The 23,095-nt window shown below is 38.0% G+C and overlaps 1 protein-coding gene across 1 annotated transcript in view; it reads left to right on the top strand.

Annotated features, from left to right (window-relative positions):
• Positions 1 to 304: 304 nt before the first annotated feature.
• The window catches only part of ERC1 (ELKS/RAB6-interacting/CAST family member 1), a 294,006-nt gene continuing 271,215 nt past the window's right edge, over positions 305 to 23,095 (top strand). The window contains exon 1 of the mRNA XM_082308445.1: positions 305 to 1,062. Within this exon, the coding sequence (XP_082164571.1) occupies positions 394 to 1,062 (669 nt within the window). The 5' untranslated portion in view covers positions 305 to 393. The remainder of the gene's footprint in view (positions 1,063 to 23,095) is intronic.

The raw sequence follows: 23,095 nt of genomic DNA, 5'->3' as shown, positions 1-23,095 counted from the left end.
ATAACAACAGAAAACCAAGAACAGAAATTCCATTTTGAGTTTAAATATTAGGGTTTAAATAAAAGATTGCTTTTTTTGTGAGCGGGAATTGAAAAGATGCTGGAGAAGTGTAAAGGTAGTAGAATACACTTTATTCTAACGTGGGACAGAATATTTTGTGATAAATTAGGTATTTAATATGTTATTTTTATTGATACAGTTTTTAATATGTTATTTTTATCGATACAGATATGGTCCTGAACATTGTGAGCACGTGACTTCAAAGATGGACAACTGGGTCTGTTATAAGTTGTGATTGGCCTTAAGCTGACTTAAAACCGTTGAAGAACTTAACAGGATTTCTCTCATTCCTGATTTATGCCTATCTAATTGCCTCACACCACCAGCTTAATCATGTACGGAAGTGCTCGGTCAGTTGGTAAGGTTGAGCCAAGCAACCAGAGTCCAGGGCGTTCACCAAGGCTGCCACGGTCACCACGCTTGGGCCATCGTCGAACCAACAGCACAGGAGGCAGTTCTGGGAGTGGTACTGGGGGTGGCAGTGGGAAAACCCTTTCTATGGAAAATATTCAGTCCTTAAATGCTGCCTATGCTACGTCTGGCCCTATGTATCTAAGTGACCATGAGAACGTGGGTGCAGACACCCCAAAAAGCACCATGACTTTGGGCCGATCTGGGGGGCGGCTGCCTTACGGTGTTAGGATGACTGCAATGGGTAGCAGCCCTAACATTGCCAGTAGTGGAGTTGCCAGCGATACTATTGCATTTGGAGAGCACCATCTCCCTCCAGTGAGTATGGCATCCACTGTGCCTCACTCGCTGCGCCAGGCCAGGGATAACACAATAATGGATCTGCAGACACAACTCAAAGAAGTATTAAGGGAAAACGATCTGCTTCGCAAGGATGTGGAGGTGAAAGAAAGCAAGCTGAGTTCTTCCATGAACAGTATCAAGACCTTCTGGAGTCCTGAGCTAAAAAAGGAGAGAGCTCTGAGGAAAGATGAAGCTTCAAAAATCACCATTTGGAAGGAACAATATAGAGTTTTGCAAGAAGAAAACCAGGTTTGTCATCTAAGGTCACTGTTGTGTCAGTGCAGTAGCATGATTAAATGAGTTTAATAAACCTGCATGTCACATTTAAGCAGCTAAATTATATTGGTGCTTTTCCCAGGTCATTGGTATGAATGTGTTTTCAACTTGCAAGCCTCTCTTAAAATGTTTCTTGTCAGACTCGTAAACCACCTCTTGAGTGCTCATTTCTCCTTGTGTGTCATGTGGCTTTTTTCATAGGACTGATGCTAACCACTCAGTTTCCCTTTGGAAGTATTTTACCCTGTTCATAATTAATATTTCTATAGTGCTTACCTCTTGAAGCATTCTCTGAGATGCAGAATGTACTAACTGCTGACCCTAAATACAACTGAACTGTTGCTGAAATGTTGACAGATTGCCAGTAAAACAAAGTTCATGTTACACTGGTCTTATTTTAGAGCTCCAGTTAAAAACTCCAGACCTGCAGTTTTCACAAACAAATATAAATTGTGTTCTTGGCTACATTTAAGTAACACTGTTTAATGCCTGCTCATCTATTCTTTTGTCATAAGCTGTGCATATCTTGTTACGCAACTATCACAAAGCACCCTACACTTTTTTTGTAGTGGTCTAGCTAGTTAGAGAATAGGCAGAAGAACAGAGAATCTTAGGCATCTAGTTCTTTTGTCTTGTTCTTCTTAAAAGCATCCCTAAATTAGAATAAAACTGAGGCTGATTAAAATTGAGGCCTCTCTGTAGTCAGCTCTACTTATTAAAAGCTTTTTTCTTTTTTAAATTTTCCTACCTAGACCTTCTTGCTAGCTTAATCCTGAAGTAACTACTTGTCTTTGAGTTAGTGTCCTCCTGTTTAGTTGTTTCTGGCCAAATGTGAGTTAGGCATCTCTCTGGACTCTCTGGTAAGAAACCTCACTACTCTTATGGAAAACAGGCCCAGTGTCCAACTCCAGAAGTTTCCTGAAATGTAAGTCAGCTTTCACCACGACAAAATCACTTTCCCCACTGAGTTTTTTAAATAGCCAAGAAAGTTTAATGAAATAGTTCCCATAATTCAAGCGTGATCATTTTCTTGAAGCTCTTAAGGTATACTTGCTATTTTAGGCAGCACTTTTTTTTAGAAGGTGGAGGAGAGAGGGAAACTGCTGGAGGAAAAAAGCAGTGCTGGTAGTACTTGATATGTTATACTCTGCTTTCAGATGACCTGTCTTAAATAGTAGGTTCCTTTTGGTTACTGATAATCTGCTACACTGAAGCTGCCTGAGATTTTCTTTTCACTTTTTAAAGAACTGAGTTGAAGAAAGTAAGTTGCTTTTCCTGAGTTAGTATGAAATAATCTAATGAACTTTGTCATGTAGTTTTATAGCTGTATTCTTACCATATGGTAAGTATCACAACATGGGATTTGTTAATGTGTGTGACATTTTGTATTCATTTTCTTATGTCTTCTTGGAGTGAAGAAAACCTAAAGTTAAATAATTTTTATTACAAAAGTAGGATTTCCTTAGAAGGAGTAATCCAGTGAAAATTTTAGTTATAGTGGTACAGTACCAGCATAATGAATACATGGAATACTATTCACTTAACTTTCTGATGGTCTTTGTATTTCAGCTACAGGTAAGCACTTTCATTCTCAAATTCTTTTCATTTTTAAGTTCTGTTTTCATACTGAAGAGAATATCTTGGAATGTAAATAACATTTTTTTTTCTGAAATCAGTTTTGACATTTGAGGATGCTGTGGAAATCTTGCGAGAAAAATACAATGAACGTATGGTTTAGAATGGATTAAGCAGTTACTAAATATGTATAGATTGGAGAACAGTGATTTCTCTATCTGAGTTTTTTTTTTTTTCCCTTGTCTTTCCTTTATCCCCTAATTAAACATTTACAGATATTTCCAGGCCGCTGTTCTCTAGGCAATCACTATAATTACTACCACACTGGTAGAATTGTATAACTTTGGTCCAAAAAAAGAAGGGTGCAATTTAAAAGTAAAAGGGTATTATTGCAGTGAGCTGTAAAAACTAAGAATGCTAATTAATAGATTATAGTTAGCTAACAGTGTGTCCTAATTAAACTCTGAATTCATTATGTCTTCTATAGCCTTTTGGAGTTGGTCACTTCAGCCCTTTATACGGAAGATCAGTTTAATAGGATTTACTGTAATTAAACAGACTTCTCTGTTTAGACACTGAACAAGGGATTTCTCTGATCTGTTGGGGGACCAGAAAAATCTCTTCATTACCTCTCCAGCCTCCCCATAAACTGAGTTCCAGTATAATGGCAGGAACTGGTGTTTTAAACCTCAATATGAATATTTCAGCACGTCACTTGTCATAAAGATGTCTCACATGGGCAGAACTTGTGCTTTATATTAAGTTTAGCTGAGGCCAAATGCATTGTTAAAAATTGACTCAACTCATGGAGCCCAGATGCTGGCTGACTCATGCCATTATGTGATAGTCATCTCAATCTCTTTGCTGAGATCTTGGCTCTTTATTCCTCTATGCACACTTGATTGACCCTGATTGTATTTTTTACTGCTGTTCTTGCCACCTCAACTTTGAATGATTGGATTGCCTCTTGGTTTTGGAAGTTGTTAAAAATATGTGAAAATGTGAACTCTGGTTGATTGCTACCTCAGCCTCGTGTGAAAAATGTACTGGTGTCTTTGGGTTTTCTTTCCCATTTCTTGGGAACATGTGCAAATAAATCACAATTATTGGTGTATTGCTTACCGATTTCCAAGAAATGTTCTGGACTCAATAAAGATCAGAGAATGAATAGGGAGATAAAAAAGGATGCTACCTGTCCTGAGGCAGTCTCATCTCTTCTTGTTTGGTTGTCTTCTTAGGGCAACAGGTAGCAGGGATATCTTGGGTATAATACTGAGAATGTTGTGCGCGTGCACCTATACAGCTCTCATTTGGGTTGAGAGTGCTTTAGTCTTGCTCAGTTGTGGTGTTTTCACCAGTTGTGGTGCAGCACAGCATCAGCTCCTCTGAGTAAATATTACAGCTGTGGAGTGTAGCATATGCTGAACTTTTTCATCCTTTGTTGATGATCTTGAAGAGCCAGAAAATGTTTTCTTTTCATAAATGGAGAATGTCCTTGTTATATCATTTTGAAGAGCTCAAAACTAAACATGGAAAGTATTCTTGTAGTTAACATAGGTTCTTGGAAAAATACAATAGTTTTCGGTGCAATGTGGGTTAGTTAACCAATTATACTTTGCAGGAAGCAAAAAGGAGAGTGCAAATGATTTCTCAGAGGTTAACAAACCCATGCATATCCAAGGAGGAGCTGATGGAGCCAATAAACAAGAGCTTGTTTTTGGCATGGTATCACTCTCCTCAGCATGCTTTAGTAGGAACTGTATTTTTCTCAGCTGAAAAATAATTTTTTGTAGTGTGTGGTGTTTAAAGTCTCCCTGGAAACCTCTTCATCAGAAGCCAGAAGAGGGAAGGAAAGACAGTAAGTATTTTTTTTGCACTTCGATAGAAATGATTTCCCTAAAAACTGGACCATGGTGGACTATGTGGAACTCAAGAACAAAGGAATTCCTCTCTGTTGAAACTTGCTTGTAACAAGGTGATTGTCCCTTAAAATAAGTAGTGCAATGCAAATTTGACGTCTAATGCCCTGCATTGAAATTTCCCACATTTGACTGATCTACATTTGAGATCTGATTTATGTTTCAGCTGAAATAATGTGGTACTGCTGAAAACATCTTTTTACTTTGATGTATTTCTGTGGTCTTTTTGTGGTTAGAGGCCTTGAATGTCTGAGTGAGAGAGTTTAACCAAGAAAATATTTCTGAGAGGAATTTCACCTTGCTTGGGGTAAGCATTTGAAGAACATTCTACTTTATTCTGATGGAGAAGTATGATGGGTGTACCCCAGCATTTCATCAGCGTTCTTCTCCAGACTTCTGTGATTGCATCCTCACAGTCAGAAGTACTCTCCATTTTACAGTGGCGTGGAATGAGCATCTTGCTTTTTAAAATACAGTTGTCCATGTGTTAGCCCCTTAAATGTGTTGGGTGCTGCTGTTGTGAGACTGGCTGAGCTTCTAATGAGTACATTCTTCCTCTGAAAATCAGATTAATTCTCACTTCTCCATTGATTTAATTTTGGGTTTTTTTGTATATATATAAAAAAATTGTTTTGATTTGCCTTAGTACTCTGTCATTCTAATACTAGTACCATTCCTGGGTTGGTTATTAGCTGACAGAAAGCTAGACTTTCTCCTATTATGGATGTTTAATTGTGCAATATGTGGGTCCATAGTCGTTGCTTAAAAGCATTATCTGTATCCCACAGCATTACACTTAAATAATTCTTTCAATGGCAGATGTCTATCAGCTCTCTAGAATGCTGCCAGCTTTAAGGTTCCCTCTGTCTTTCCCTAGTTGCAGCATGAAATTAGGACTTAATTCTCTTTTGGAATAACTCAAAACTATCTCCTCAAGAGTGCTTGATATCTGAGACATTTATCAAGTTGCAACACTTTGTAGTGACTTCAGAAATTGTCATGTAATCGCCCAAGAGACAGGCCTTCTGTGTTCTGTCTTTTTGCAATTCTACAAAGAATTAAAATTAGACTTTTTGTGCTTATCTAGGTTCCCCAATGCTCCCATGTTTCCTATTGAGGTAGAATCTAATACCTTGGGTTGCTTTGAACTGTTGCGTAGGCTGAATGGCTGGTCCCTGTTTGATCCATTAAACATACAAGGGGAATACTGCCAACTTAAAAGCAACTTGTAATAAAGTGGGTTACGTCAGTGGTACTGTTGAACTTAATAGCTTAACTGTGCTTTTTGCTATTAAGCTAGGGAAGGGATTGCTTTAAATTCTGGTCCCCCTTACAGCAGACTCTGTTGTAATTCTTGGTCCACTATGTATTGAGACTGTTCAGCCATTACACTCCTAACTAGAGTTGCAGTATATTATTCCACCATTCAGCATGTATATTCCTGAAGAATCTTGTCTGTGTTACTGTATTTCTCTAGAAGCTGTTGTCTCTTTCGGCATTATTGTAGTTCTGGTGTTCGAGTTACTAATTTTTTCCCTTAAGTGTTCTTACTTTCTAAAGTATGAACTGGGTAGCTTGAAACCGTGTAAGGCTCCGGTTTGGAACAGATCAAACTTCCTATGTTCACTCAGTGAACAGTTGAACAATGATAGGTGATAGCAATAACACAGGGGTACTCCTATGTTGTAGTTCATTTTAGCAGAGGTCTTGTACTGATATTATAGCTAATACCAAATCTAGTATTCTCACGTGTCTGTCTTTACTCTGTGTGTTACTGATTTAAGTAGAAAGGAGAGGAGCACTTTTGATGGAACTGCCAGTCAATGCAACGAGGATTAAAGTTGTACTAATAATACATATGCCAGTCTTCATGTATGCCTCCAAGGCCAAAAACTGAAATAGAGCTTTTTTTAAACTCTTTTCAGTTTGATGATATTAGGAAGCCTCATAGACTTCAAGATGATAGAGTGGAGTGGGCTGCCATGACAAACTCTTAGTTGGGAAGAATACTTTTTTTTTTTCAGCAAAGTAGGTATCTATGATCCTGTTAACAATCTGTATAATGCTTAAGACATTAGTAAGACAGGGAAACTTTTAGTATTTAGGATAAATATATATATGTTCTGAGATAAGAGCTAGAGACCAAAAGAGTTTAGAGGAGACATTTCTGTACTCTGAAAGCGATTACTGTATTGCGTAGGTTATCAAGAGCAGTCATGCCAGCTATCTGAATAGTAATTGAAGAAAGACACATTGTGAAATGCCACTTTAGCCTCAGCTGGCAGGAGTGGAAAAAGAGAATAAACTTGGTTGTGTTCTAGATATTCCAGTGTACAACTCCTTTGAATTCATTTTGTATGTACACTTGTGTTTAGTGAACACAACAAAATACCAGTGGTTTTGGTAATAGTGATTTGAGCTTCTTGACAGAAATCAGATTACAACAGCTTGTCATCAGGTAAGCATAGCTATTTGGGATTATACTAATTTTTTTTCCCTGCATGGTTTGTAGTTTCTCTATAATTTTTGACATAATCTGATGAACACAGGGAAAAATGACTGCATCTGCTAAAGGTAGGGGATCATAATTGTATCTCCATTTTTTCTCTGAAGATAACACTTGCTAGACCTTGAAAACAAAATCTTTTCAGCAAAACTTATTTTCATAACCCACAAGGTCTACATAAGTATGTTTTTACATAGTATGAGGAGATTTATATTGGGCCCTCTTGGAAAGACCAGAGTCACCTTTTGTAGTGGGGAAAAAATACAAGGACAAAGTGTAGTTAGTTTCCTTCTGTGTTGATACTAGTTGTTATATCTAAGTGATTCGCTTAGTGCTTGCAGTAGTGGTACCTTGGACTGCGAAGCAGAAATGGGTTTTTTTGGTCATATTAGCAGCCTTGAGAAGCAGGTGGCAATGATCAGTTTTTGTAAAGCTTCATTCTAACTTAGAGATCTTAGTAAATCACCGAAAAACACCTTGATATAGTGATTGTTCTTTTTACTGTTGAAATGCTTTGTAACTCAATCATGCCTTGTTGTATTGTGTTTTGTACAGTCACTTTTGCTTCTAAAAAATATTAAATAGTCTGTTTTCCTTTATTTATCCTAAGGGAACTATACTTTTTTTTTTTCCTATTTATAACCTTGGACTAAACACCAAAAACTTTTGTACTGATTGGGAGAATTTGGGGCGTACCAGTATACATTGTGTTTTCCAATTGCAGAGTCAGTATTTATATTTAAACCATAAAGAAAAGAAAGAATCCACGGAAGGATTCATTATCAACATCTAGATCAGTATTTGAAGAGATCTCATGATAATTTGAATTTTTGTCAGTTGACCTCCATTAAGAAAGTTGTCTTATGGATTCACCCTAGGAAGAGACTGGGTTCTTTTTTAAAAAAAGAAAAACAGCAAACCACACAACAAACAACAAAAAACCAACCACACAAACAAAAAAACAACAAAAACAAACAAACAAAACCTAAACCCAACAACCCCAAAAGCATAAAATTGTCTTCTTATTGCATGTGTGCTCATTGAAATGAGCACGATCAGATGACAAAATACTGGCATAGAACACCATTAAGAGTGCTTCTAGTGATCATTGCATTAGAAATCGGAGGAGTTAAACTTCTGTATAACAGTTACAGGAATAAATACCATGTGACTGGCTTCTTCAGTTTAATTTTAGCAACTTCATTTCTAAACTGGAATGCTAAGTAATGTACTATCATCGGTAAACCTAAGATTTTGATGGCTGTTGCGTTTAAAGTGTTTATTCATCTATACACAAGCTTTTAATTTTTTTTATTTATATACTGTTGTTATTTAAATGACTGAAGTGTGTGCACAGTGGGCTGCTTTTGCTCTTCCCTGGGTAGGGGCTGCTGGTCCAGGATCCCTGTGAAACAGAGAGAAAAATGATTTAGTCCTTGTTGCTCTATGCTGCCTGCAGTTCCTGTATGGATTGCTTTTAAAATCTAATGATTGTTGTCACTATTTTGGAAAAGAAATACTATAAGCCAAGAAGGGTGAGCAATTGTTTGGAGGCAATTAGATTCTTCCAGAATTTGACTCCACAACACCAAAAGGAATTTAAAAGCAGTATATAGTTTCCTAATGATCTCAAGCAGTTCATTGCAAGCATACAAAATAAGACTAGGTCATAGGGGTGATGGCTTTTCTAATCATAACAACATCATGTATAACATAATGAAAATACACTTTTTATTGCGGGAGGGAGAAAGGGATAGAGATCAGCTGTCCAATAAAAAGATCTTTTTCAGTGCTCTGCAAATATAGCAGAGAGGTGGAGAATAAATTCAACTTTTTTAAAAGGCGCTTTGTTAATGTCAGTTGCTGTACGATATCTGCATTGTTATCGGGTTCTGTAGTGTGTTGCTATGCATTTCTGTTTCTACAGTGGTACCCTTCCCTGCTGCTTCCCTTCTTTTCCTCCCCCTTCACATCGCTGCCCCCATGGGCTGGGGAGAGAAACAGGGAGACAGCCTAGGTTTGGAAAAAACAAGCAAGTAATAAATGGTAGTCCAAAATTAACTAAGCCTCACTGGTATCTATATCAAAGCGAAGTATGGTTGCATTTTTTCCTGGCCAATACTTAGTACATCATCATCATGTTGTTATGAGCAGCACTATCAAGGAGTAGGCAGTTCACTAAATACTCTTGCCGTCTAAGTGTTTCACAGATGCAGGCCTTCTACATGAGAAAGTATGCTTGACATTAAGTTTATGGATTTTTGTTCCTTCTTGTCTGATGACCAGGTACCAGCTACCTTGGGTTGTTAAATTTTGAGAACAAATGGTCTTCTAATTATACACTGATGTGGATTCAAAAGAATACAGGGCCATGCATTTCTTCTGATCCTTTTTGTCACTTGTTTCTGAGATTAAAACAAGTCAGCACACGAACTACCACCATTCAGAGATGAAAACCTTTTTTCTCTAGGTACTTTGTACAGGATCTGGTTCTTCCCTAGTAGTTGATTGCTCCTGGTATTAAATATATATATATATATATATGCAAATCCTACCTTTTTAAATGCAGTGTGATGAGGCTTACATACCTTTTTTCCCTTACAGGAGTCATGAAATTGTCTGAGTAATAGTCTGGTTTTTAGTGGAATCATGTCCCAGATGACAAATACTTATTTTTGACTGAGGGGAAGGAAAAGCTTTCTGAACATACGTTTGTGTTGTAGCATGTTGTCTTTGAGGACCTGTAAGTGCAAGAATGCTCATCTCGGGCTTAACCTATTGGTAGACTTGAGTTATTTTGGACCAGGAAGAAGTCCTGACACTGAAGATAGTGGTGTGTCCTATAGTAGACCTCCTGTCTTGCTGTGAGAAAACAAAGCTTTTTTTTTTTTTTTTTTTCTTTTCCTTCAGTTCTCAGATGAACAGAAACAAACCGTGAAGCAACAAAAGTAACTTGAGAAAACTAGAGCTCTCCTCATTAGAGAAGCAAGATACCCACACAACCTATTCCAGCATCTGATCTCACTGCTGTAGGCCTCCATGAGACTTACTCTTATAGCTACATCTCTTTTGAGAGATGGATACATTTAATACTAAACATTTGATTTGCTAAAGGATTCAGGGCATCATAGCAAAGCTCTTAAGCTTTTACCAGAAATGTTGTAAATGTCAAAAGCAGCACAGCTAAGAAACACCAACCTGCTTGGAAAGTAAAACTTTACTGTAGAAGATTCTAACCCTCCATAGTCAGTTCATGCCTTGGCTCTGATCTAAAGCAGCAGCAGATTGATGAGAAAGACATTGTCTTTAGGAATGGTCATACTTCTGCAACCTAGGCTAGATCCTTTCAGTGGAGCTAGATATTGTGATTGAAAGTTTCTAAATTGTGTCTATGCTGAACGCTTTCTTGCTAGTGTGCTAGAAATTCAAATTACTTTTTCTGCTTTTCAGGAACTGGAAGGTGCATCTCATGCACACAAATGGAAAGCAACTGTGATGTTTTTCTCTTCCACACAAGAAAAAGATGGCCTTAGTTGTACTGTAGACTTAAAAAGAGTGAACGAGCATGTAGGGGATAAGATTTGCTCCTATCTCTTTGTATGGGTAGGGTTTGTTTCATGGAAGTCTTATGGGACATAGTTGTTTATCTGATCCACAAGAGATCCCTCAGTTCACAGTAAGACTTAATTATTGGTCTAGATTTTGCGTCAACTAAAAATGTACATATTAAGTTCCTGAAAGTGGTTTTGGCTTCTATGGCGAGATGTTTCAGTATTTCTTTGCTGGATAAGAGAAGTATATCCATGGAGAGGATGACAAAAGATTTAGGCTGAGGATTAGCGCTAACAGGTGAAACAATGAATCCCAGAATAATCCTAGAAAAAGGAAATGGGCAGAAAGAACAAGCATAGTAAAGGCTTTTAATTAGGTTGTTAGGAAATGCTGTGCCCTGCATTGGAGACTTGGGAAGTAACTGCCTTATTTCCCTCGATTGGATAAACATGGAGAATCAATCAGATTGTTGAATGATTCATTATTCATCTCTGTTTAGTTCAGGAGTACAAATGACAGTGTTGTGTTTACTAGGTAGAGCACAGTTAAACACCAAATTTTCAGTGTTTTTTATGATTATGCTGCTCAGTAATCCCAATGAGGAAGGAGAGAACAATTTTGGGAGAGGGCAGAGGTAAAAATCTAGATAATTGGTCGAGATCTTGGTCTAGATCTGACCAAGTATGGCAGTCTTTGAGTGTTTTATATTAGTATAACAAATATATAACAAATATATGTACTTCTCTGAAATCTTCCTTTTGTGTGTGTGTGTGTGTGTTAAAATTAACAGATGTAGTTGCTTCTGGAGATTAATGGTGTACGCAGAGTAATTGTACAAAAGGCTTACAACCATAGATTTGCTTTTTTTGAGAGGAATTTCCCAGTCTTCATCAGCCTGTAGATCAGCTGAGTAAAATCAAATTATTCTGTCTATGGAAGCTTTGATTTGGAGGACAATTTTTAAGGCTTTCTCCTTCAGCCAGTATCTGATGGGTCAGGTTTGGCCATATGGTTGTGAATCTGTTAATGTGTAACCATTTTAATAGATCTGTGAGCCTAGTTACTCAAAGGAGAGACTTGTCTAAGGAAGCACAGGTATACTTTCATATGAGAAAGTAAATAGTGTGCTATATATGTGCAGTCAACAGCTTTTTTATGGGTGAAGAAAAATGAAAAACTCAGCCATTTTGTGATCCTCTTTGAAGAGGGTGTTTGGACCTTCTGATCACTTCACCATGTCTGGGAGGTTCCAAAGAATGGAATTATCTGCAGTAGTTTATTGGGGGGGGAACCCCAAAAAAGACCTTGTAATAAAACAAGTTCATCCCAACTTCTCTTAACACTGAATTAATTTTGTTTTGAGCTAGCAGATGTTTTCGACAGTTAGAAAAGTTTCAATAAGTATGCTTTGGCCATGATTCATGAGAAGCTTCATGCACATACTTCACCAAACGGATGAAGTGTGGATACTACTGCGTGTGCTCAGGTTATGATTTGTAATACCAGAGGTCTCAGCTTTTGCAGTTGAGTAGCATGCAAGTGAGATCCTACTAGTAGTTCCACAATTAAGCCTTTATAAGCCATTTTAGTTGGAAATAGTATGCCTTCCAATTACTGTTACAAAACCTGTCTTACATTTTTTGAGCTTTTTTTTGTTTTAATTAACTAAATATGCTTATAATTTGGCTTTGAAATTGGACTTAGCACTTAACATATAACAATTCAACAAATTTGATGATCGTACTGCTGTTATGTTCTCTCTCCTCCATCCTCCTAGAAGTAAGATTCAAAATCCAATGTTTGCCATTTAAAGAAGGTTCCAAGTTATCACTTCTATCCAGGAAAATGTTTACTTTTTTTTTTTTTTCCCCCTAAGGCTGGGAATGCATTCAAGACTAGCCTTCTAAAACTGCATGCTGTGTTTTCTCAAAGCAGAATCAATTTAGTGTGTATTTATTCAGAAATGATTCCTCTCCTTCTTTCCGTTTGGCTGAATCAGCTCAAATCTGCATGCATTTAAGAGGTCTGAGGTCTGTCTCTTTTTTGACTGTGTGAGAATTGTCATTCATTCATATTCAGTGTCATTTTTTTGTTAATTAACTGTTTATAGTGTTTCATGTCTGACTTCTTTAATCTGAAAGACTGGGAACTTGTGGAATAAATCATTAATTCACTTTCTTTTATACTTAATATAGTTGTTAATGTTTCTTTGTGAACTGCTGAATGCTAGACAGTCTTTGAAGACTGATCTGGAAAAAGTAGATCTGCACGTCACAGGCTGAACTTGTTAGCAGGTTATTTGGTGCAGTAAGGCCTGGTTATAGGAAGCCAGTAGTTGATGCTGGGACCCCTCATATATTCTGTATATAATTTGGCTGTTTAACTCTTGACTAGATTTATTCTGGTCTATTGAACCAAACATTCCCCTGCACATGTGGTTTTATGCTATTTGAAGGAGTGATACTCTGTTTGCTTCTTTATTTCTCCATTAGGGATTGGGGTGTGTTTGGTGTGTGCCTGGAGCAGAGCTTCTGTTTTAGTTTCCTCTGATTTCTATCTAGTTCACGCACAGCAAAGCTGTTTTGTGAAACCAACCAATACATGACAAGGAGGAACTATCTGAGGATCTTCCAAACAGTGCTGCTGCTGCAAAATAAAAGGTTCTTGGGGATGTAGTCATGTTTGTACAGCTTCTAATGCTTGAGCCTCTGAAGGAGTTTAAATACTCACGAACTAAACGTTTCAAGACTCAGGAAGGTACGTGTTATTTCCATCAATGAATGTGTGTTGTAGAATGTTTCCAAACCACTAAATTGGATTAGAGATAATGTGATTATTCAAAATCATGCAGTTAATGGTTGCTGTAGTTTGAGATATTGGAGAATTTATCCTGTGTGTTAACCGTTAGAAAGCAAAATCACCTCCTACTTCAAAAACTAATTGGATTTATTAAGCGCTGTGAGCTCTTCAGACGTGTATTCATAAGAGCTCTATGGCATGCTTAGGTTAGGCTTGAAGCAAGACATCTTTTATTTTTGCGACTTTTTCTTGAAGGGTATTGAGCTTCAGCTGTCCTGCACAATTGCCATGTACTTCTCTGTGATTAAGTAACTCTGTCAGTTAATTTTGTTAACTGTCTGTGAGTGAAGGTACTAATTTTTAGTAGTGCACCAATAACAAGAAGGGTATATATGCCATATAGGCTTATATATAACTGAAACAATGAGATCAGATTTTGCTGCTGAGCACTTCAATTTTCTGAACTGCAAACCTGCTTAATTAGAACTTTATGAATAGCAGATTCTACTACAAAAATGCAGAAGTAATATTTTTCCATTAAAATGGGTCATTTTAACCCAATATTTCTGTATTTTCACTGCTTTTTTCATTTTAAAAGGGTATATACTATATATATATTTTTTAATTCTTACTGGATGGGCAGTATTTCTACCCCTAATCTTCCATTCAGTTAGGCTTCTTTTGTTGTTCTTTGAAGCTATGAAAATCAGTGTTTTCTACTTTCTTATTCATATTTATGTGTATTGCAAATAGAAATGGTGATTAACTTGCAAAACTTCTTACCATATGAACTGTTTCTTTTAAATCTTCACATTTTTGGAGCAATTGCAGACCTGGTAAATTTATGACCTTTAATTTATGAAAGTCACTTTCTTGACTGAATTGGGCAACAGATTTGCACACAGTAACTAGCAAGGTATTTCATAATTAAAAAGGCAGAACATGACTACTTGAATTTAGTGGCTTATGGTCTCTATTAATCCTAAAGTAGCTGGTTGAGGTTCTGCCAGGTATAACTGATACTTTGCATCCCTTGTACAGTACGTCATAAACCTGAATTACAAGTAATGAGCGACGCTGTGTTAATACTTCATCAAGTTACAAAACTGCTATTAATGCCATAAACAGATTCAGTTTCCAGTGGGAAACTTCTTCCCTTTTAACCTTTTCTAACACGTTCTGAATTAGCATCTCAGTTGCTTTCAGGACTTTTGCCTATCATGTCAGTATTTTTGTCATAACAGGTGCTATTACACTGTACAGCATAAAATCAAGAGAATAGGAACCTATGTAAAACATGAAGTATAAGGCATTAGAGATGTATTGTTATTAAAAGTGAATGATTGGTAATTATTAACAGTACTCTCATATACAATACTTAAGTTGGTAGCTAAAATGGATGGTTTTTAATCCCAAAGTCTTTTAATTTGTGATCTTTTGGGCTGTTTCCCTCTTCCTTAAGCACAGTTCCTTTCTTTTCCCCCTTCAGCATTGGGCTGGCTGTTGGGAAATGAGCAGCATAATTGCTCTTATGTCATTTTCGATGTTGGAACCACTTACATTGCACAAGTTCAGTTTTGTGCAACAGGTTGTGCCCTAAGGCACGCAGATGTATGTATCCATGCTACTCGTTAAAATGGCTAACATGCAAGCAAGAAGGGCCCTGTTTTTCATGGAGTTCTTATACTGCTTCGTGTTCAAAGCACGGTTTATGTTGACTGCATAGTTGCAAATGATTTATGCATCTTCTGAATGGCCAACAGTCAGGTCAACAACAGAAGACTCTGGACATCATAAATTGTAAGGAAATGTTTAACCAATTTGACAATCAACACCTGACACACACTCACTGGAAAAAAACCATATAGCTGTGGTCTCAGCTGTATTTTTCCACTAATCTCAGTTTTCTGCTCATTCTTGATGCATCTTTAATTTCCATAATAAAATTCCAGATCCATTGGGCAGTAGCAGTAATTACTATCACTATGGGTTGTTTCACATCTGTTTAGTACCCTTCAGTCTCTGCACCAAATGAGGCACAGTTGGTTTTGTAATAATGTGAGCACATATTCAGCATACGGAGAATAAAGCAGAATCAATTCAGTATAAATCTACCCAAATATTAGGAAGTCCTGAACTTTGCAGGTATTTTTAATATAGTTCTTGGATGTAATTTGCTTTAAAAATGCTGTATTTCCACTATCGCTCTTACATAACTTGTAATTGTTGTCCCCTTTTGCTGGTACTAGTTTTAGTGAGTTGAGTGAATTCTTTGGGTGAACTGAGTGTCAGGGAACTGTTCTTGTTAAAGAGTGACTTAACAAAAAGGCTAATTTTCACATGACTTTGTTCCTTAAAACAGCAGTGCTGAGGGAAATAAGATTAAACAATATAACCTTAGAACTGTAAAGCTATTTATTACTGTAAAACATGTTTTGTAATGAACTCTAGAATGAAATCAATCTTGCTTATGCTGACACTCATGAATCATTTATTTCCTGCTCAAAATGTCTATTTCCAGAACAGAGTTTGGACAGAAGTAGTAAATGAGGATTGAATTTTCTTCCAATTTTATAAAGCCATTAAAAATACGCTTCAGTTCCTGAAGATTCCCATTCTTGGGCAAGTATTAAGGAAAGGAATAAAGGAGGTTTTTCGCAACTCCTGCTTGTGGAACTGAGAGATTTCTTCAAGAACTTTTAATGTGAAGTATAGACTAGCATTGATCCCCTGGACAGATTACTCAATTTCTTCAGCCTTCCCACTTGGCTTCCTACATTCTCCCACAGTATGCAAATAGAGAGATAACACATCTGAACAAAATGTTGCATCTTTCCATGCTATGCCAATCTGCTCAGGTACTCGAGAAGATCTCCCAGGCTTCTGTGATCAGAGGCAGGGTTCAAGGAGAAGAACTACCAGTGGTGAATTGAACGAGGGTTGAGTCAGGGATTACTTGAAAGAACTCTATCCATACAAGACCACAGGATGAATCTGAGGGTGCCGAGATTGCTGTTTGATGCCACTGGAAAGCTTATTTCTGTCATCTTTAAAAGACAACAGAAATTGGGGAGAGGTCTTAAACAACTGTGAAAAGGCAAATGTTACACAGTCTTCAAAACAGGCCAAAGGGCAAGCCATGGAATTACAGGCTGGTGTGCCTTGCTTCAGTCCCCAGAAACACTGTGGGGTGAGTCCTTTTGGAACACATTCCTGTGCACGTCAATGACAAGATGATGACTGGGAACAGTCAGCATGGATTCATCAAGGATAAATCATGCCTGTCCTCATTGCCTTCTGTGACAAAATGTCTGGATTTGTGGATGAAGAAAGAACAGTGGATATCATTTACCTCATCTTTAGCAAGGCTTTCATCACTGTATCCCACAATATTCTCGTCATTCTAGTTAGAATGCTGTGCTCTAAGTGGTTGGGCAGCCAGAGGGGTAAAAAGCTGGTTGCATGATCAGGCTCAGAGTGTAGTGATTAATGGGTTAGTTGCTACCCAGTTGCTTGTAACAAGCTGACTTCTGTTTGACATCCTTATCAATGACCTGGATGGTGGTGACATGGTCCACTTTCATTCAGATGGCAGATGATACCAAACTAGGGGGACAGGTGACAGCCTCAAGGGCAAAGCTGCCATTCAGAGGGGCCTAGTCTGCAGGAATGAGCAGACAGAAGGCTTATGAGATTCAGCAAGGATGAATGGGAAGAAGGAACACCTGAGAAAGATGGAGACTGGGGTCTGGTTGGTTAGGGAGCAGCTCTGCAGAAAAGGATTTGGGGGGCCTGATGGACAGCAAGTTGAACATGAGCCAGGAGTGCACCCTGGCAGTGGAGAAGTTTGTTGTGAAGTGATTATCTCCTTCAGCTTGGCACTTGTTAAACCACATGTAGAATACTGTATCCAGGGTCAGGCTGCCCAGTAAAAAAAAAAAAAAAAAAAAAGGACATCTATAAACAAGCGAGTTCCTTCCTTGGAGGAGTACCAAAGTGGTTAGTGAGCTGAAGCACGGGCCCTGTAAGAATGGGCTGAGGGAATGGGCCTTGTTTAGTTTGGAGAAGAGGTGGCTTTGGGGGGACCTAATAGGAGCCTTCCTGTGCTCCTGTGAAGGTTATTGAGAAGATGCAACCAAGCTCTTCACATGCTGCATGGTGGGAGAATCAGAAACAATGGACATAAATAGAAATGACAGGTTCTCATTAAATTTAAGAAAAACCTTGGAGGTTTTCAAGATCTGACTGGATAAAGTCCTGAGCAAGTTTAATCTCATAGTTGACTGCCTTGAGTAGGAGGTTAAACTAGGTGACCTGCCATCCTTTCCAACCTGAATTATTCTATCATAATTCTGTTTTGAAACACTAATTGGCATAGTGTATTATATGTGCTTAGGTTTCTAGCCTAAGTCATAAATGAACGTGACTTTCTGTACTCATCTTGTTTCAGAAGGGTGTGGAAGGGGTGCTATGTGTGTACAGTGTGTATCACTGCCAAGTTATGTATATTTGATGGTACACTACACTGGGGAGTTTTCAAAGCCTGGCATATTGTGATTCAGTGATGTCTTTCCACAAGCATACTAGAAGTCACCAGCATACTTAAGTAAAGAGTAAATGCATTTTCTGCAAGCCTTTTTCTAAATGGGTGCAACAATTGTGATGATTTTGGAAAGAGATCTTTGCTTTTAATTTCTGATTAAAGCTAAGTTGGGACTGATCGAGAAGTGTACATCTCCCATCTAGCAGTGCTTTAGCATCTATAGGTTCACCTGCATAAGGTGATAGAGAGAAAAAAGCTTAGAAAATCTTCAGTGAAGGAAGGTATTGTTCGCTGTCTTTGGGGCCACTGTTAAAGTTTCCAGTTGTTTAAGCCTTGATAGTAACCCAAGATCTTTTGGTCTTCCGTAGTGACAGAGCTTCCCATGTAAGTTTATCTGGAAAAACACTGCATAAAATATAGTAGTACTGAGTGGACTTTCAGACAACCAAAACATTGCACCCCAAAGCTATATTGAGTACACTGCGGTGCCGAGACTGGAACCTGTCTGCTTTTGTTTCCAGTATTACTGATGTGTTCTTGCTGACGTACCAGTGCTGAGAGACCATCAGCTGCCCAGGCTTACAAGGTTGCTACAGACTCTCTGCATGTCAGGGACTAAACTGTTCCCTTCTGGCCTGACAGTCAATGGCATCAGTGCTCACCTTGTCTGTTAAAAGTAAAATGAAAGTGTCAGGCATGGCAATTGCTATTGTACTGTTGCTGGCACTATGTTAATTTTCTTCATCAAGCATGCAGGCTTTCCAGGGAGGAGTTGTAGTCCAGGTGCGTTAGATCCAGATTGACTTCAAGGCTTGTGTTTGACAGTATTCCCACAAATCCAAGGTTATTTATAAAAGTATAACTGTTATCTTTCCAAATCCTGTGTTCAGGGCATAGATCATTTTGGTTTGATTTGTCTCCCACCTTTTTGCTAGCTTTGATTCTGTTGCAGATTTATTTTAAAAGTTGATTAGTTTCTTCACTGGATGTGTTTTTCTCAAATTCTTTATAATTTTAATGTTAACACCTATATGCAAAGTTTTTGTGTTGCAAAGCACTGAACAAATGCTCGTGACTACCATTTATTTTTAAATACGTCTCTGAGGGAGGAAGTTATTATGTTACAGATGGTGATGGTACATTTAAAATATTAATTAACACGTAGGCATATCTGTATGAGAGTTTGTGGTGAGCCTTATGTTGTCACTTGATCTTTTTTTAACCTCAAGAAGAGTGTTCAGCCTGTACGACAGTTCTGTAGCTGCTCTGCCTTGGGCTCCCTGTTCAATTTCAATTCAGGTCAGACCATCTTCATGTTAGCTTTTTCAATAGTCTTGCCATCCAAGTTTCCTGAGGGTTTTCTCTAGTCTTACAGTTTAATTTTTCAGAGTATAGTTAGCCATTTTATTTTGATCTACCATTTGTAATTCTTCATTCACTATCTCTTTAACCGATTTATAAAATGCACACCTATGATCAGATTTTAGAAGTTAGACCTGATTTTTTTAAGCTATATAAATCTTATATGCTAAAAAAAAACATTGCATCTTGTTAAAAATCTAAATTTTAACTCAGGTTTTTTTGTTTTTTTATTTTGTGGCAAACTGATTTAGCTGAGTTATCACTACATTTGCATTCTAGGTGTTAGAAATCTTTCTCAGCATCCCTGAATGCACACAATGTGTCCAGGATGACAGCTTGTCCAATGCCACAGTGAATAGCCTTTAGACTTAGTCTTGTCTAGATGATCTAATTTCCCCACCTATTTTCAGCAAGTTTTATTTCCTTCTATCTAATTTCACAACCTTCCTGTTCCAGTCTGCCATCTTCATCGTGTTTTGCAGTCTGTGGGCAGTGTGGAAGGTAAGAACTATGTTTAACTTGTAGCAAATGGGATAAACCACACTGAGTCTGACTCGCCTGTAAGTTCTAATTAGTTTTCTCATTTCATCCTGATGCTACTAGAACGAGGGTAGTGAAAGAAGCTCTTTTTTTCATGACCTCTGTGCTGGGCTGACCTTGGTCAGCTGCCAGATGCTCACCAAGCTGCTCTCTTGTTCCCTCTCCTGAACAGGACAGAGGGGAGAAAGCAAGATGAAAAACCTTGTGGTTGAGATAAAGACAGGGAAATTGCTTACCAGTTCCTGTCATGGGCAGAACAGACTCAACTTGGGGAAAATTAATTTAATTTTTTGCCAGTTAGAAAGAGAGTAGGCTGGTGAAACAAAGACAAAACTAAAAAAAACACCTTCCTGCCTCCCCTTCTTCTCAGGCTTGACTTCACTCCTTCCTTCCTGGCTTTTCTACCCGTCTGATGTGGGGGCAGCTCCAGGTCTCTTCTCACAGAGGCCACTCCTCCAGCCCCCCACTACCAAAACCTTGCCACATAAACCTAACACACCTACGCATACCTGGGAGTGAGTGCTGTCATTGACTTTTGAATATTCAAGTTTATTACAAAAGGCTTATGCATTAATATGTCATTACAGATTTCAGCAGTCTCCCATTACTTCCCAGATATTTAAAGTACTCATGCTATCATAAACACTTTCAAAGTTTGTAAAGTAAATACACAACAAGCAATCTGATTTTTTTTGCATCTTTCACCACTAATTTGGAGTCCCCATTGATTCAGTTTCCTTATGACAATCTTTGTAAAATGTTAGTTTGTGTAAGTACCTTGCAAGTATTATACTTTTCCTGATTTTATGCTGTGAAAGATCTTTATTTGGTCACTTGACCTTCATTTATTTATATGGTTATGTTTAGTTTCCCAAATCTAGCATTCAGCTGGATCTGGAAATCCTGGTGTTGACCAGGAACTGCTGTTCTGATAATGTTTTACTTTTCCTCCTGTCTTACTTTCAGGCTTCAAAGGCATCTGCTGCTACCTTTAAACTTCCTTTGTGAGTCTGACTCTCAAAATTTGTTTTTTGCTGTGTGTCAGGACATTCTTTTCTGGTTATTTTCTGTTAAATATGTTTATGTGTGTGTGTATATATGCATATGTGTATATATAAAAACATACATTTGCTTTAAATACTTTAAATCTATTTAGGATGTCGCTCTTAAACCAGTCATATGTTTTCATTGCTATCTGGCTTGTTCATTTTGGATTTTCCCCTACCCCACCTGTATGTTGGTGAAATTGGTTTGTAGGTAAGCAGTTTCTTCGTACAAGTTTTGTTATTGTGTCTTGCATGTCTGAATTCCTTTGCATTCATAGTCTTTCATTTGTTCAGGTGATAGCTCAAATGTACCATTAGCAGTTAGGTACAAACACACTGTTGCGGTGGTACCCCCACTCTGTATGTTGCCCATATCTGTCTGTACCTGCTTAAATAGTTATGTCTCTGAGATCTTCGCAGCGTTTCAGCTTAGTGAATCTGTTCAAAGAGCCTACCGTCTCCCTTCCCTTCAGTACTGAGGTCATACTGGTTTTTGACACTGAGAATCTTTGCTTGTTTCTGCCAAGAATTGTATTTTTAATGCCAGAGATTCTAATGGTGGAAATGCTTGGTCTTCTAAGATTTTTGTACAAAAGTAGCAGGTTTGGTATATCCAAGGGGTACAATTCCTTCTTTCTTTTTTCTCTCTCTCTCTTTTTTTTTTTTTCCCCAGTTATAATCCCTGTTTGGGAAAGAGTCTTTTGTTTCAAGAAATCAGACCATTTTTGTAAAGAATTTGCTCAATAGAGAGAGTGTATTTGTAAGTATTTGAAGTTACTGTGTAGTTTCAGACCCTTCAGTTGTCTACTACCAGGGACCTTTCTCAAGAGATGAGATTTGAAAGTGTTTTTCCTCAGCCGTTGCTTGAGAAATTAAAACTTCTTCCTCCACAACTGCTCTAAGGGAAGAGGTATTTATGGTGCTTTCAAATACTGGAAAGAAAATCCAAGATGGATTTCTATCCTAATTTTAAAAGGATTGAGTACCTCTCACTTGCATTTCAAGTTCAGAATGATAATATTGCCACTGATAGTACAGTCCCTCCAATGGAAGAATTGGTTCATCTCTCTCTGCTTGCAGGATGTTTATTTCTGCATAATGGTCAAAGTTATGCTGAGACAGTATCTGCGATTATTCATTGTTCAGGATTACCGCTTATCAGTTCAAAGTGTTTTCTTCCAGCCACTCTGTAACAACAAATATCTTTAATGGCATTGCTGAATTGTCAACGTGTCTTTGAAGGGGATGATACCCTTAATGGGAAATTTCCTAAAAGGGAAACAGCTGATTTTATTCTGCCTTTTGTGTTACTTTGCTGTTGTTTTATTCTCCAGGGCCTCACAACCAAAAGTCAGTGACATAGGATCAGTAGTTTTCTGCAGAGCCCGGGAGGCATATCATTTGTGCTTGACGGCTGCTGTATGTAGACCTATCTGATGTTAGACATAGACACCACTTCCGTCATGTTCTATATCAACAAATAAAGTGTAGAATCCCAGTCTCCCCTGTGGAGGGAGAATCAATATTGGAACTAATGCTTCTGTCATTATATTTAAAAGTCAGACGTCTGCCTGCCAAGAATTCTGAGTGTCTTATCCAATGTATATTGTTCTACAAGAAAGGGTCAGTGCCACATGAAAGACACTGGTAGATATTTTGACATTGATACTTGTTTAATCAATGTGAATGTGGGTGGGCTATCATTCAAAGCAGAAGAGAGATTCAGTCATCTGTAAGTAGATGATGTGTATGTAGGCATTAGCTTCCCTTTGATCTTGGTTCAGGACCTTAAAATTCTGGGATTTGGAATTGCGGGGTATATGGTATGTTGTACCCTATGCCACCTTCTAAATAATCTGTATCTTATTTCCATACCTGTATCCTAGCCAACTGTAGCCTATCTTGCTATCACCTTTTTTGCACTTTGAAATGAATGAGGGGAATAACTGGAACTGTCTGGTAACTGGAAAAAGGCAAATATCTTGCCCATCTTCAGGGTGGGCAAGAAAGAGGATACTGGGAACTGTAGGTCAGTTAGCACAATCTCAGTCTCTGGAAGGGTTACATAGCAAATTCTTGTGGAAGCTATGTACAAGCACGTGAAGGAGAAGAAGGTGACTGGGAGCACTTTGCATAGTTTTACCAAGGGCAAGTCACGCCTGAC

The sequence above is a fragment of the Platalea leucorodia genome (genome assembly GCF_965183815.1).
Source record: "Platalea leucorodia genome assembly, chromosome: 4".
In the NCBI taxonomy this organism is placed as follows: Eukaryota; Metazoa; Chordata; class Aves; order Pelecaniformes; family Threskiornithidae; genus Platalea; species Platalea leucorodia.
The sequence above is the reverse complement of the archived record's forward strand: the minus strand, read 5'-3'. Positions and strand labels throughout refer to the sequence as shown.